General features: G+C 36.9%; 2 protein-coding genes across 2 annotated transcripts in view; one reads left to right on the plus strand and one right to left on the minus strand.

Annotated features, from left to right (window-relative positions):
• Nucleotides 1–4854, plus strand: part of b4galt6 (UDP-Gal:betaGlcNAc beta 1,4- galactosyltransferase, polypeptide 6) — a 53388-nt gene extending 48534 nt beyond the window's left edge. Inside the window, 3 exon segments of the mRNA XM_030726864.1 lie at nucleotides 508–612; nucleotides 4564–4583; nucleotides 4586–4854. Of these exon segments, the coding sequence (XP_030582724.1) occupies nucleotides 508–612; nucleotides 4564–4583; nucleotides 4586–4710 (250 nt within the window). The 3' untranslated portion in view covers nucleotides 4711–4854.
• A 9430-nt stretch (nucleotides 4855–14284) lies between these two features.
• Nucleotides 14285–14471, minus strand: part of LOC115779410 (desmoglein-4-like) — a 31861-nt gene continuing 31674 nt past the window's right edge. The window contains 1 exon segment of the mRNA XM_030728055.1: nucleotides 14285–14469. Within this exon segment, the coding sequence (XP_030583915.1) occupies nucleotides 14285–14469 (185 nt within the window).

The following is a 14471-nucleotide window of genomic DNA, read 5'->3' on the forward strand; positions in this document are numbered from 1 at the left end:
AACCTGGAAAAAATAGTTGAAAGAAATCATTAAAATTCCGAAATTACCATTACAGTCATGCCCATGATCAGTGTATGTAAACTTCTGAGCACAAATGGTTTAGTCTACAAAGTTTATTGATTCATATTAATCTTCACTTTAGTGCTTGAATATTATTCTCAGTTGTTGATGCTCATGATTTCCTTTGGTACTGGTGAAAACAGTTTTGGGAGGTGTCAGAAATTCTCTGTGGGGGAAACCATCCTTTTCAAAGGGGTGACAGAGTATTTAACAGTGATGCTCCTGATGACTCTAATATCATGAGGTTTTGTTTTCTTTTTGTTTGTTTTTTTTGTTTTTTTGTTTTTTATGTGTGCCAAAAAAATTTTAAGTTTAACAGCTTTGTTGTTCAGAACAGTGGTTTAACAAAGTGAATTATACTAGCAGATCTTTCAAACCAATGGGTTGATATTATGTATACACTAATGTTTTTGATTCTCTAAATAATAATTCAGCTTGATTTCCCTGCAGGGTTCATTATGCTGATCTGAATGTCACACGACCAGAGGGAGAGATTGGCAAGTATAAGTCAATTCCTCACCACCACAGAGGAGAGGTGCAGTTTCTTGGGAGGTAAAGCTGCTTTTCTCATATTAAATAAAAATAAATAAATAAGAATACATAAATGTCCCAATTCTAAACAAAAGTTTTAAAATAGAACATTTAAGTCTGTGAATGAAATCTCTTTGTTTTAACTGCAGTACATCTAACATCCTCTAGGTGATGTGTACAAAGTTGTACATAAATGTAATTTAGGAAAAAGAGCAAAGCAGATCATCCAGTAATTGGAAGGTAGGTTCATTGGATTCAGGGTTCCTCCAGTCAATATCTTTATCTGCTGATGTGTCCACAGGTTTATGGGTCTGTTTGTGATATGAAAGCTGTGTGCAATTTAAAAAAAAATGCACAAGTTAGCTTCCTAAAAGGGGCCATTTTATACCTTCTTTGCAAAGAAATAGATTTGTCCGTGTTTCTGAGTTTATACAAGAGGTTTTTCTACTAACTTGATCAATTTTTTTGAATGGGATCACACCATCAGTAATGCTACTGAGATCTGAGTGTGTCTGCTATAGATGTCTACCTGTAGTCTGGTCTCTGTAGTCTGGCTACATACCAGTAAGTTATCAGAACTGCAACATACACAACGTCATGCTATTATGTTGACAAAATTTGTCAACTAGTTCAATGGGCTGTTGAGGTACAAGACAAAATTTGTTTGTTCTTTTTCTACAAACATATAGAACTGTTTTTGTACATTGCGCAGTATCCTCAATTAGAAATGTCCTGTCTCGGCGTGATGCTGAAAAGCTAATTCCAAGCCAAGACAAGAAGTGACTTAAAAATGGACAGTGAAGAAGCCTGTCGGAGCAAATTCCACAGCCTAGCTGCTGCCACAGCAAATGCTCTGTTACCTCTGAGCTTTCATTGTGTCCTCGGCCCATCCAGGAGCAGCTGATCAGCTGACCTGAGCGACCGAGAGGGCGAGTGCCCATGTAGGAGCTCAGAAAGGTAAAGGGGGGCAAGACCATTCATACATTTATTACTTCTAGGCTGGACTATTGTAATCCATTCAGGGTTCTAACCAGAAAAAAATTTCAGCCTGGCACGGGGGGGTGCGGAGGGGCTAATGCGATGCTGAAGTGTACGAAAGGATGCAGTACGAGCACTGTGTGTACAACTGGGGTATAAAATTCATTCACAGAATGGGCCAAAATTTAAAACACAGTCTTAAGTCTCAGGCCAAACAGGATTAACCTTTTATTGAACAGTCTAAAACTGAAAATATTTTAACCTGCAATATAAATTTCAATGGCCATAATACAGCAACTTTTTTCCTCAACACATTAAATAAAATATAATGTACTATTTTTATTCAAAAATATCAGGGAAAATGAGAACATTTCAAGTTGATGAAACTTTGCAAATTTCTTTTTTGATGTACTATCAGAAAAAAGTCCAGAAACAAGAAACAACACACTATTTAGTTTTCTCTCTTAATCCATTTCTTGCTTACTTTACATGAACTGACAAATTTCCTTAGGTAGCTCTTCACACCTGTGTGATAAGGTATGTCACCAAATTCAGAAGGTATTTCCTCCAGAAAAGACTAAAACTGCTGGTGATTTCAACCTTTGCCTCTTAATAAAGATGTTTGTTTTTGTTTGTTTATAAGCACTGTAACACAGACAGTGAACTTTATGTCACACACGCATGCATGTAGTGAAATTTAGTGATTTAACCCATCACGCATGCAGCACAAACAGCACATGTGGCGCAGGGGGCAGCTAGGACCCACAGTGGTGTACTCAGATTAGAGACAGGCAGAACTTCAGTGTTCTATGTTTTGGCTTCTTCTGGCCATTTGGCTTTTTTATTGCTGCACTGGAGAGTGGTTATACAAGCAACCTTTTAGATTTTTAACTCTATTGCAATTCTATTGCAAATTCTGGAAATCTTGGATATATATATATATATATATATATATATATATATATATATATATATATATATATATATTAGGGGTGGGACTTTAACGCGTTAATTTCGATTAATTAATTACGGGGAAATTAACGCGTTAAAGAATTTAACGCATTTTAATCGCACTTTGCACCATGGAACGTTTCTCAGTGCACGAGTTCCGGCATACAGATTATATCGACGCACAATGTCCAAAATCAGGGGCCCGCATCCTGCGAAGGACCCGCCCACGTCTTTCGTAGCCCACGAAGACTGCAAAGGCCGGAAGTGAGCGGCTAGCCTTCATATCAGCTGCCGTCACCTCTGCGTAGCTCATGTCGCCTAGCAACCGTGACGTGTGAAGCACAGCTGTGTAAAAGCAGCTGTTAAACGGAGAACGAACTTTTTCTCCTTTTTGTGATTTAATTTAAGTCTTTGATTCAAAAATAAGCTGTTAAAACAAGCATAACACATTTCAACATCAAGGAATACAGCTGAGCTAATGATAATTTCCAACTATAACCAGTGAGGACATTAATGTTGAAAAAACTATCCAGTTATGATGCTTAACTTTAATTTCAGGAGTTTGCTTATCACAGGAGCACTTCCACCCTTCGTTGGTCTGTGTAGTAGACTGGTGGGAAAATAAACAAAATTTTGAAGTTTAAGGTTATGTATTGATTCATTCATCAACTAAACTTAAATTAATATTTCTCATGTCAAATATTGAAATGCGATTAAAATGCGATTAATTTCGATTAATTAATTACAAAGCTTGTAATTAATTCGATTAATTTTTTAATCGAGTCCCACCCCTAATATATAGATATAGATAGAGAGAGAGAGAGAGGAGGAGAGAGGAGAGAGAGAGAGATAGAGAGAGAGAGAGAGAGAGAGAGAGAGAGAGATAGAGATAGAGAGAGAGAGAGAGAGAGAGAGAGAGAGAGAGAGAGAGAGAGAGAGAGAGAGAGAGAGAAACAGAGAGAGAGAGAGAAAACCGAGATATGAGAGAAACCGAGAGAGAGATAGGAGAGAGAGAGAGAGAGAGAAAACCGAGAGAGGAGAGATATAAACCTATATATATATATATATATAGATTAGATATAAACCTATATATATATAAACCTATATATATATATATATATATAAACCTATATATATATAGGTTAAGGTCTGGGCTTTGAGTGGGCCATTGCAACTCCTTGATTTATTTGTTTTTCAGCCTTTCTGTAGTAGATTTAACTGTTGGACAGAGAGCCCCATATTTGACTCAAGAATATGTTGGTATACAGAGAAGTTTCTAGTCGACTCTCATGCCAAAATCACCACCCCTTTACCACCATGCCTGATAGTTTTTGTGTTTGTGCTTATATGCTCTGTCCACAAAATATGGCATAGTGCATTATGGCAAAGCATCTCCACTTTTGGTCTTGTCTGTCTGGTTTGTTTTTATGTAACTTTGCAAAAACTGAGCTGTGCTGCCATGTTCTTTTTAGAGCCAAGAAGGCTTTCTCCTGGAAGTCCTTCCAGACAAATCATATTTATTAAGTCTTTTTGTAATTGTACTGTTATGAACTTTGACATTTAACATGCTAACTGAAGCCTGTAAAGAGGTGTATCTCTTGGGTTTTCTGAAATTTATGTGAGGCACTCCACAGTTTGACCTTTGGGTAAATTTTGCTGGGTTGTCAACTTCTGTGAAGATTGGCATTGTGTTAACATACACCTGAATGCTTCCAGATAAGTGAACTGCCAAAAGCTCTGGTTTCATAAAGGTGGTCACACTTGCTGATGATCACTTACTCAAGTACATTTGATTAACAGCATCCAGCATCTGTTTGATTTACAGTCCACTGTGGTGGTGTTCATAGGCAAATTTTTTTTTTTAAACTGTCGTTGAAAAAATACTTCTAGACCTGACTGTATTGAGATAACCATTACCTTAATGTTGGCTTGTCTAGACACTTTGGCCCAGACTTACTAAGCAGGGCAAAAAAGCGATGGGGTTCAATCACATATGGGAATACAGCATGTGGAGTGTACTAATACTGTCAATTTATTTGGTAGGTATAAACTGCTGAGATATTCCAAGAGCGGCAACACTTGGATGGTCTCAACAACTTGCATTACAGTCCCCACATCTCGCTTAGCAGTCTCTACAAGAACATCTCTGTGGACCTTTATCCTGAGCTTGCCCCTATCACAGACTACTAAACTGACCTATCCACATCGTCCTCCACTCCCTCAGCTCACCAAGCTCCTTTCCAGTTTGCCATCCTGGTATTATATTCAGCAGTTCAGAGGTGCAGCTGCAGAGAAGAGAAGGTGGCACAGATTGTGAGGGATAAAGTGAATGTGCCAAGAAATAATACTGCCAAGAAATCTTGCTGTAGACAAATAAAATCCAAACTGGGGGTAAAAGTGTGTGTGTGTGTGTGTGTGTGTGTGTGTGTGTGTGGGTGTGTGTGTGTGTGTGTGTGTGTGTGTGTTAAGGCAGTGGCTAGTCTCTTAAATTGAACTGTTGATTTTGTGTGTCAGGAGGTCTGCTTGTGTGTTGAGTGTGAGTGGATGAGTGTGTTGCTGTATTTCATTTTGTTTGTGCCAGCTTAACTACTACAAGTTACAATCTTGGTCTGTTGGGTGAGCAGCAGTTATCCTAAACTCTGTTTACGGCAAAGCCTTAATGTGGCAAAACCACAGCTCCCTGCTCTCGGCTCTGCACTGCTTCACTTATGTATCACCATCACCTTACAAGGCAACAGACTTTTTTTTCAATTTCTGTTTCATTATTTTATACATATCATTTTTATGTAGGCTTTTTAAAAGGAGGGACATGGGGTCAACATTTATGTATGTGATGTACATTTGTTCTATTTTGGTTCATTATATTTATTTCAGGATGTTTGCCATTTCTTTTCTTGGCTGTTGTGTCTTCTGCTGCACTGCTGCTTGAATTCCGCATGAACATGTATGTAAATATCAACCTATTAATGCCCGATGACAGAACACAAGTATGTAAATATAAGGCTTTTGAATGCTTGGGCAATTACAGTGATATCCAGGGATTTGAATTTTATTTTGGCAGCTACCCTTTGGAGGATTTAATAAGAGTGACTCATTCCGTTCCAGCTGGAAGTTCTAACATTACTTTCTGAGCCAATCTCTGGTTCAAAAAGTATCCATCTCTCATGTTTGAGATTATCTTTTGCATGCCTAAGTTGATTTTATTTTCCACATTTAGTTTTTTTTGTTTGTTTGGTTTGTTTGGGTTTTTTCAAATTATAGAATTATTTCATCAGGTAGAGATCTGTATATTTATTTTCTTTATTTTTTTTTATGTGCATTGTATGAATAAAAGTTGGAGAAAGCATGACTGGGCCTCCCATGACTTGGTTGCAGCATGGTTGCCAGCATATGTCCACACAACATGCTTTAGTACAAGTTCAAGATTTCACATGAGTGTGTATTTTTGTCTCAGATGTTTTTATTTATAATTTTTTTAATCTATTCTCCTGTTGTGTTTTTTTTTCTTCCTCTTCTTTCAATTGCTGGACGATGTCATAAACCTCTTCATTGTACTGTACGATGTACTGGAGCATGGCAATTTGGTGTGGATGATGTGTGTCTGGCTTTTTTTTTTTTTTTTTTTCTTCCAAAGTTGCAAGGCCACTGAAGAGCCAGAATGAGAGAACATTAGTGCCAGCTTCTCATAGCTGTCCAACTGTTCTTGTTTGGCATGTGGTGTGAAAACATATTTTTCCTTAACCTTTTGGAGAAACGTGTAGACAGAATTTTTGATGACATATTCAGTGTTATGATTCTGTTTCTCTAGGATTTAAATTTGACCATGAATTGTATGTTTGGACATTTTATGTTTTTAAATGGTTCTATGACCACTTTTGTCCTTGACATTATTTGCTGAATATCGAACCCCATAGTGTCCTACACACTGTGTGAAATTGGAAACTGGCAGCCTAAACACTGTTCCTGCTGTGGGTCGTCCACTGATTTAAAGCTTTAGTGACCAAAGATGTGAAATTTATCTCTGTGACTGCTATTAATGCCTACTTATAAACCAACTCGTCAGAATAAGATATGAGCAAAAACTGTCCAGCCTGATATGTACAACGGTTACTACATAAAGTAACAAATAAATGCATCAATTTGCTAGTAAAACTATGGATTCAAGTTAAAATTGTACAAAGACATCAGTATATCATAACTAATTTAATTATTTTGGTTGGCTGGAAATCAATATTGACTGTTTGCAGTCTCAAGGTGCTCAGGCAGTATTACAGCAAAAGCACACAGAATTTTGTAGTGAAAATCAAGAGCACATCAGCATCAGATTCACTTTACATGATTACACATTTAATAAAAGGTTTCAGGATTTGGCAGGCTCTGTGTGATTGTCAAATAGATGTAGGTTTTAAAAATGCACATTGTTGCATTCTGCTTTTTTGTTGGTTTTAAATGGGGTTCTATTTGTTTGGAAGCTTTGATTATATTATGTCGTCTTCATCAGCAAAATTGCCTCTTGTAAAATTGTAAACGGGTTGAAAGTGGCATGTGATGGTCAGTATTGTGAGCTGCAGACCAGCTGCAAAACACATCTTTGAGATAATTTTACTAAGAAGTAAACTTTAAAAAAAAAAAAAAAAAAACGGCAAAAACATGTAAATACATTAAAAAAAAATGGCAATAGATGGTTTGTTGCTTGCATATTTATATATTTTTGAGCTTTGAACGTTCAAATTCAAATGTTTCAACAGTGATAAGATATGGGCACACAAGTGATAACCCAGAATCACATCCAGGTTTAGGCTTCAGAAACACTTTGCGCCTCTTAAATACTGACAGTCTGTTTTCAGTAGAAGCTGCATTAAGCACCACCGAGCAGCAGTGTAGGAGTGCAGAAATTAAGGCATAGTTACAGTATTGAGTGTCCAGCCTTTTTTTTTTTAAATCACATGTACAGATGGAACACTCCCATCCAGAAAACTCCCAGTGTACTATGAAGCTTAGCATAGGACTGACCAAAACATTGTGAGAGACTTGTCACAGACCATGCAAGATGGATCCCAATAATTAAATAATAGAGTTATTAAAACAGGGAATTTAGGATCTAAAGGCAAGCAGTGTTTCTCATGACTCATCTGTTCTTTTTTTATATTTAATATTGATGTGATATTCCCAGCACAGTATCTATCAATGCTTTAATTTCCTAATTCCAATTTGTATTGAAATATCAAAATTTTGAAAAGCAGTATTTACAATATAAGCCTTGTTCCACATGGGATTGAATTAGTTCCTGTGGTGCATTGGCTTGAAGCCCCATTCCCTCAAATATAAAATGTCCATCATCAGTGTACACCTGAAGGTTATACCCCTCTCCTAGGACCTTTTGGTGGTGCTTAGACCCAAACACAAGCATGCTAAATGGATGAAAACAGAAACTGCAAAATGTAGCTCAAACCACTATATAGACGTTTAATTGGGTGTGGTTACTGACTGGATCTGCCACAGGTCTCTAGTATATGGTTTTTATTTTTTTAAATTAGCTTCAAGTCAATGTAAGTTTTTCCATCACAGAACACACAACACAAAGATGGTGTGGCAGGGCAGCCAGCATGTAGCTCTTCAGGTTAGGTTGTATTTCATTACTCCTAATCTCTAGGAGTTGAAAGGCCAAAGTTGATCCATATAACAAGAGTGTGTGTGACCAATTTTTGAAAATTTTACTTTTTTACCGTTAGCTCTGATTGTCAGCTCAGTGGGTCCCAATAATAGGCAAAACTGACTGTTTCATCACATAACTTTCAGTAGTCTAAAAGTGTGTAAGGTTGTTCAGGTAATATGTTCACCATTGGGCAACAATTACTCTTATTTGTAGTATTTGTGCCTTGAGTTTTTTTTTTTATGACTTTACATTCTAAGTAAAGATCTATAAAACATTATTTTTTATTGAATTGTCAGTGATTTTCACCCTTTATTGTTAATTATATGAAGTTTAAATGAGTATGCAGTATGTTTTTCATGTTCCTGATCTAAAAGGTTTTTATCAAACATTTGGCATACTTTGTCCTCTCTTGCCTTGATGTTCTGTCATCCTTTAATGATCTGCCATGACTGTTTGTGGATCATTTTCAACAAAAAATCTTGCCAACATGCACTAAGTCTGAGCTGTCCGGGCAGTGAACATTTTATCCATGTCAGTTGTAGCTGAGGTGCCTTTAAAAAAATATATAATAAATCCATGTTTACCATCCTTCCAAAAGAATTACCAGAAGAAAATAGTTTAAAGACAACTCTTTTATGCACAAATTTCAAAAGCTTTGAGGATAATCAACGAACAATGGCTCAACACGTTTTATGTTCTTCATTCTTAACTACATATGTGCACAAAATATTGTAAATTATAGCCAGTTTCCATGCGCATGAAGACAAACGGGTACACAGGTTTTGGTTTTATGAACACCACAAAAGGCAGCTTTCCACACAACTCAACAGTTGCAGTTACTTATTATTGTTCGGTCTTAACCTTACAATATAAAGCGCCTTGAGGCGACTGTTGCGATTTGGCGCTATATAAATAAAATTGAATGGAATTACTAAAGGGCAGCACGGTGGCGTAGTGGTTAGCACTGCTGCTTCACAGTTAGAATACCATCTGGAAGGCCTGGGTTCGATTCCACCTTGGCCCAGGCCTCTCCCTCTCTCTGTGTGGAGTTTGCATGTTCTCCCCGTGCTTGTGTGGGTTTCTTCCGGGTACTCCGGTTTCCTCCCACATTCCAAAGACATGCACTTACTGGGGTTAGGTTAATTGGCTAATCTAAATTGCCCATAGGTGTGAATGAGAGCATGAATGTGAGTGTGAAAGGTTGTCTGTCCCTCTGTGTTGGCCCTGCAACAGGCTGGCGACCTGTTCAGGGTGTACCCTGCCTCTCGCCCTATGACAGCTGGGATAGGCTCCAGCCCCCCCGCGACCCTGAACAGGATGTGCGGAAGCGAATGGATGGATGGATGGAATTACTAAAGAATATGATGTGATGATTGTTGGTAGTTGGTAGTTTAATTGCTCTGTGGGTGTTTACCAGTAAGTTCACCTCTTGGTGACAAACCGTCAAACTTCTTCTATGGTGAAAAAAGCAAAATATGTTGATAAAATTGTTATTCCAAAACAACAGGCAGTGTTGCAGTTGTTTATGGTTATGGTAGTGGTCATTTCAGAATTTTGATAGAATACATTTTCTAAATAATGACTGGATTGTGTCATGAAACTAAGAGGACTGTAATTTAAAAGGGAAAAAAAATTACTGCCTGCCCTGCTCAAGTTGGTCTGGGTGTTTTATTACTTTCATCATACTTTCATCTTTGAAGAGTAGCCTGTGTCCTTTGTAGCCCTTTGATGTTGATTGTCTAATCACCACATTCTTCATGCACACAAGTCTGTTGAAGAAGAACATATACTACCCTGAGCCAGGCCTGTGAACATGATAATGTAGCACCTACTCCCTGCAGTTCTGCCTCTTACTGGCTCAGAAGCAGGTGCTAGAGCCCTTCATATTGTTAGATATCTGCAGTCTTTAGGGCCAGATGGTATAAAGCAGTTTAAGTGTGCTTTAAATGGTTACTTTGTAAAGATTTTTTTCTCCTGTCAATAGAAGACAAAATAAACACATCATCAGCATATTCTGGAAAACGTAAATGAGCAGTCTCATCTATTTGTTTATCCTCTTAACACATTTTACATTACATAATATATATTTGTTGTGATGTTTATCTCTGGGTTGCTTTGATGAAGAATTAACCATTGATTGGACTGAAAACATACAGGTCCATGAATTTTTGCACAATGACTCAGTGTTTGTAATGTTGCCTCTGTACACCACCACAGTAGATTTTAAAAAATCAAGATGTTATTGATGTGAAGACTTTAAGTTTTAATTCAGCAGTAGTATTGCATGAATTGTTCAGGAGTTGCCATTTGTATATAGCACACACACTTTTTTAAAGGGTCAAAAATAACTTGACAGACTAACTTGATTTTAAGTATAATGATTGCTTATAAAGATCAACTTAAGGATTGTTTTCCTAGCCTAGCAGAGCATCTTGCAGCCACCTTCAACTATTTCTTTCAGTTTTGTTTTCAGTAACTAAAAAACATGCACTATTACGCAGAGATAAGGACCTGTTGCTTTACTTTGAGAAACTCTTGGGTTGCTTTTGCAGTATACTTTGGGTTATTATCCAGATCTTGTAAATAATTTCTCACAGAATAATGAGGGCATCGGCATCACCTGGCCATGAAACCGATCGTCAGTCAACTGTCCAATTACTTTTGAGCCTATGGGGTACTATATAATATTGTATAATAATGGGTGTAATTATTATAGTTAACACAATACTTTATTAAATCGCTTAAAAGAAAGTCTGCACTTCAATCACAGGCTGTTTGTATGATTTAAAATCTTCTTTAGTGGTGTACACAGATTAAAAAAAAAAAAAAAAAATTACAAAAGTTGTATTATTATCCAAATGGACCTGACTGCACATAGACATATTTGAGGTGATTTGTATTAACATATTGTTGAAGATTGTTCATTTTCATAAAACATTTATCTAGTTCAGAGTTACAGGGGTGCTGAGGCCTGTCCCAGTTGTCACTTGGCAACAGGTGTGGTACACCCTGAATAGGTCACCAGTGCTAATTATTTGTTTAATTTGCAGATTATTTTGTAAAGTGCAGCAGAGCAAATTGGGCTATTGGAAAAATTATCCACAAAAATAAAAAACATCCCAGTTGAGATCAGAGCAGGATAGATTAAAGGCCTCCAGAGCTGCTGGTAAGTCTTAAAAGAAAAAACTTAAAGAATTTTTCATTTCATTTGAATGCAGAGGAAAGCAGCAGCGAGAAATTACCAAAGAAGCAGCACCGTTTTGATGACATAAAATTTGAAGTGTGGGACGACATAGTTTTCCTATTAATTTAAAAAAAAAAAGAAAGTTAATTTAAATTAAATTCTATACACTCCTGAAGGTGTATAGAATTTAGGATTATTACTTATGAATGTGTCATGGTTCTGGTTTTGTTCTGAGTTCTGTAAAGTTTGTGGTTCTTTGAGTTTTGTATTTTGAGTTATCTTTTCACTTTCATCATAGGGTATATTTAGTCCTTAAGAGTTCAGGTCTTAGGGTGATTTGTTTTGTTTTGTTTTGTTTTGTTTTGTTTTTTAACCTCTCCTATGTTCCCTGTGTCCTGGGCCCCATTCCAGGAATCATGTTCAACAAACTCTGAGTTCAAAACAAACATTAAGTTGATCAACTCTGAGATTGGCAACTCCCATTTCCGATTCTGGAACAGCTGATCAGAATCAGTTCAGTCAATTCTGAGTATGTGCACCCTGAGATTACTGCATGGGTGAATCATAATTTTACATTTGATTTTAAAAAAAATCAAATTATTTGGCTCTAACCTGACAGAACAAAATTCAGGAGACAGAAACTTAAGATAAAAATCTGCAGAAAGATCAAATCCAGTTTACTGACTGACCTGTGATATTACTAACCCAGACAGCAGCAGACTGCGAGGGCAGAGCTGTCTCAGCTTTATAGATTTTAAATATTTCAGTACAGTTTTGGGATGAAGAGCTATTTTAAATATAGAACGCATATGATGTGTGGAAAAATTAAACCGTTATGTACAGATCCAGATGAGATGAGCTGGGAAATGACTGGAGCCTGAACTGGATTTGGGCCTTATCCAGTCTGAATCCATGATCTTTATCCATTTTGGATCCCTCCTGCAGTGCAAGTGGACTCAGACATGGTTTGCTGATCCATTAAGGAGCCTATGATCCCTTTGGACATAGGCTCGAGCTTCCATTTTAATCCAGAGGACCAAGGATTATGAAGACATGATAGCTTTCAAAATTTTATGGATAACAAACTGAGACTTGTAGCTAAACCTGCTTCCTGGAATAGGGCACTGGTCTGTGTTCAGTATTTTGGACTCTGTTAACCCTTCTTAAGTTTGCTTCTAATGGACTTCACAATTGTGTTTTGGATTTTCCACCTTCCAATTAAAGGTTCATTTTCGTTTTTTCGGCCTGTCTCGACTTATATTGCTTCCAAAACCAGGTAAAAGTGTAAGAAATTACTTTTTTGTATAAAAAGAAAATGGTAAATGGGCCAGTTCTTATATAGCGCTTTTTTACTCTAGCTGAGCACTCAGAGCACTTTATACTACACATTCACACAAGCACTTTTTTTTCTACATCCAAGTGCTTTCTATCTGACACTCTGATGAGCACGTCTGGAGCAACTAAATATCTTCAAACTTCAATATCTTGCCCAAGGATACGCAGACTGGAGCAGCCAGGAGTTGAACCACCAACCTTCATAATTAATAATGGCCTGCTCTACCCCCAAGGCACACCAGTATGTGTGCAAAAATAGAAAGGAACAAATTGTAAACTGTGTTCAAGGTCATGAGGTACTGTGAGCATCATTGTTAGCTGGCAGGTGCCAACATGACGGTGGGAAGAAACCTCCCAACAGCTGAATAAGCAAAGACTGTATAGAATAGAATGCTTTTATTGTCATGAATGTACAATGAGATTAGATGACACATGAGGTGTTACGTTTCCTTTTCAGTATCAGTGCTGGTGTGAAGACTGTTCCTGCTTTGCAAGGGATTCTTTCAATAAATCTCAGAAAATCTGCTTGGTTTCAATGCTCAATTTATTTTTTTCCACAACACCCATAAGGTAGAAAACTGTTTGAAACCAGCTTTCACACAGTCTACCAGTCCCTCATCCCACAAGCTTCAAAAAGAAAACAAAAAATAAAATAAAATAAAGTGTATATTTACACATACTGTACATCACCTAACCTAATCACCTTAAGTGAAGTAGCAATTAGTAGCATTTCTCAGCATTCCCACTTTTTTCAATAAAAATTATTTTTAGATAAATTATAACATTACTGCTTTAAAATGCATGCCCCCTCAAGCAAATTTAGACAGGTATGTTTACAAATTTCAGCATAGTTTTTCTGGCTTACAGATGAACCTATAATACATGTTTAATTTAGTATAATGATATATGAGAGGAAGATCACTATATGCTTCTTTATAATTCAGTTCACAGCAACTAAGAATAAATACATGTAATGATTTTTTTTTTTTTTTACATTAAAATAAAAGACCCAGACATGCCAATGAAAGATTGCTGTAAACAAAATGAATTTACCCACTAACAAATTTCTAAATACAGGAATCAGGTATCAGATTAATCACTTTGTCATTCTCTAATCTTTTAATCAAAACACAACTTTGTTTACAAACTGAGATCCCTCTAACTTCAGTTGACTTTAATTATATTGGTTTCATGGCTATCAATCAGAATGAGTCACTTTCACTTCTTCCACATTTTGGCAACCAGTACCATGTTGCCAACTGGTCTCTTTATGTGTGATAGCCATCTAAACCTGACCAATGGCTATGAAGACAAGCTCAGTCTTTCTAAAGAATGTGCAAGATTTTCCAAATCCCACTACAAACTATTGACCAGCATTCCTCACTGCAAATACAAAACAAAGTTATGTCTCCTGTTGACAAAAGGTCTCATATTGAGAATTAGACAGAGTTCTTGAATTTCACTGATCATCATATTAATTTGCTCACCTTGTGTGTAGGTTTTACTATATATTCATGCTTTTTGTATTTAACCAGGATAGCATGTCTGGGCAAAGTGCCCTGAGATGAGCCAGGGTCCAACTCTGCTACTTAATCTGGACTAGTTTTATCCTTAATTAACATATAATTATCATGTTCATTTAATTGCATTATTTTCCAGTCCTCCACAGAGCCCAGGGACACTGCTGGGCTGTTGGGCATGAAGAGAGAGGGGCTAGCTGGAAGAGAGGAGCTGGCAGGATTCTCTGAATTCTCATTATCCTGGATTAAAAAAGAT

Source organism: Archocentrus centrarchus, chromosome 4, assembly GCF_007364275.1.
Source record: "Archocentrus centrarchus isolate MPI-CPG fArcCen1 chromosome 4, fArcCen1, whole genome shotgun sequence".
Classification (NCBI taxonomy): domain Eukaryota; kingdom Metazoa; phylum Chordata; class Actinopteri; order Cichliformes; family Cichlidae; genus Archocentrus; species Archocentrus centrarchus.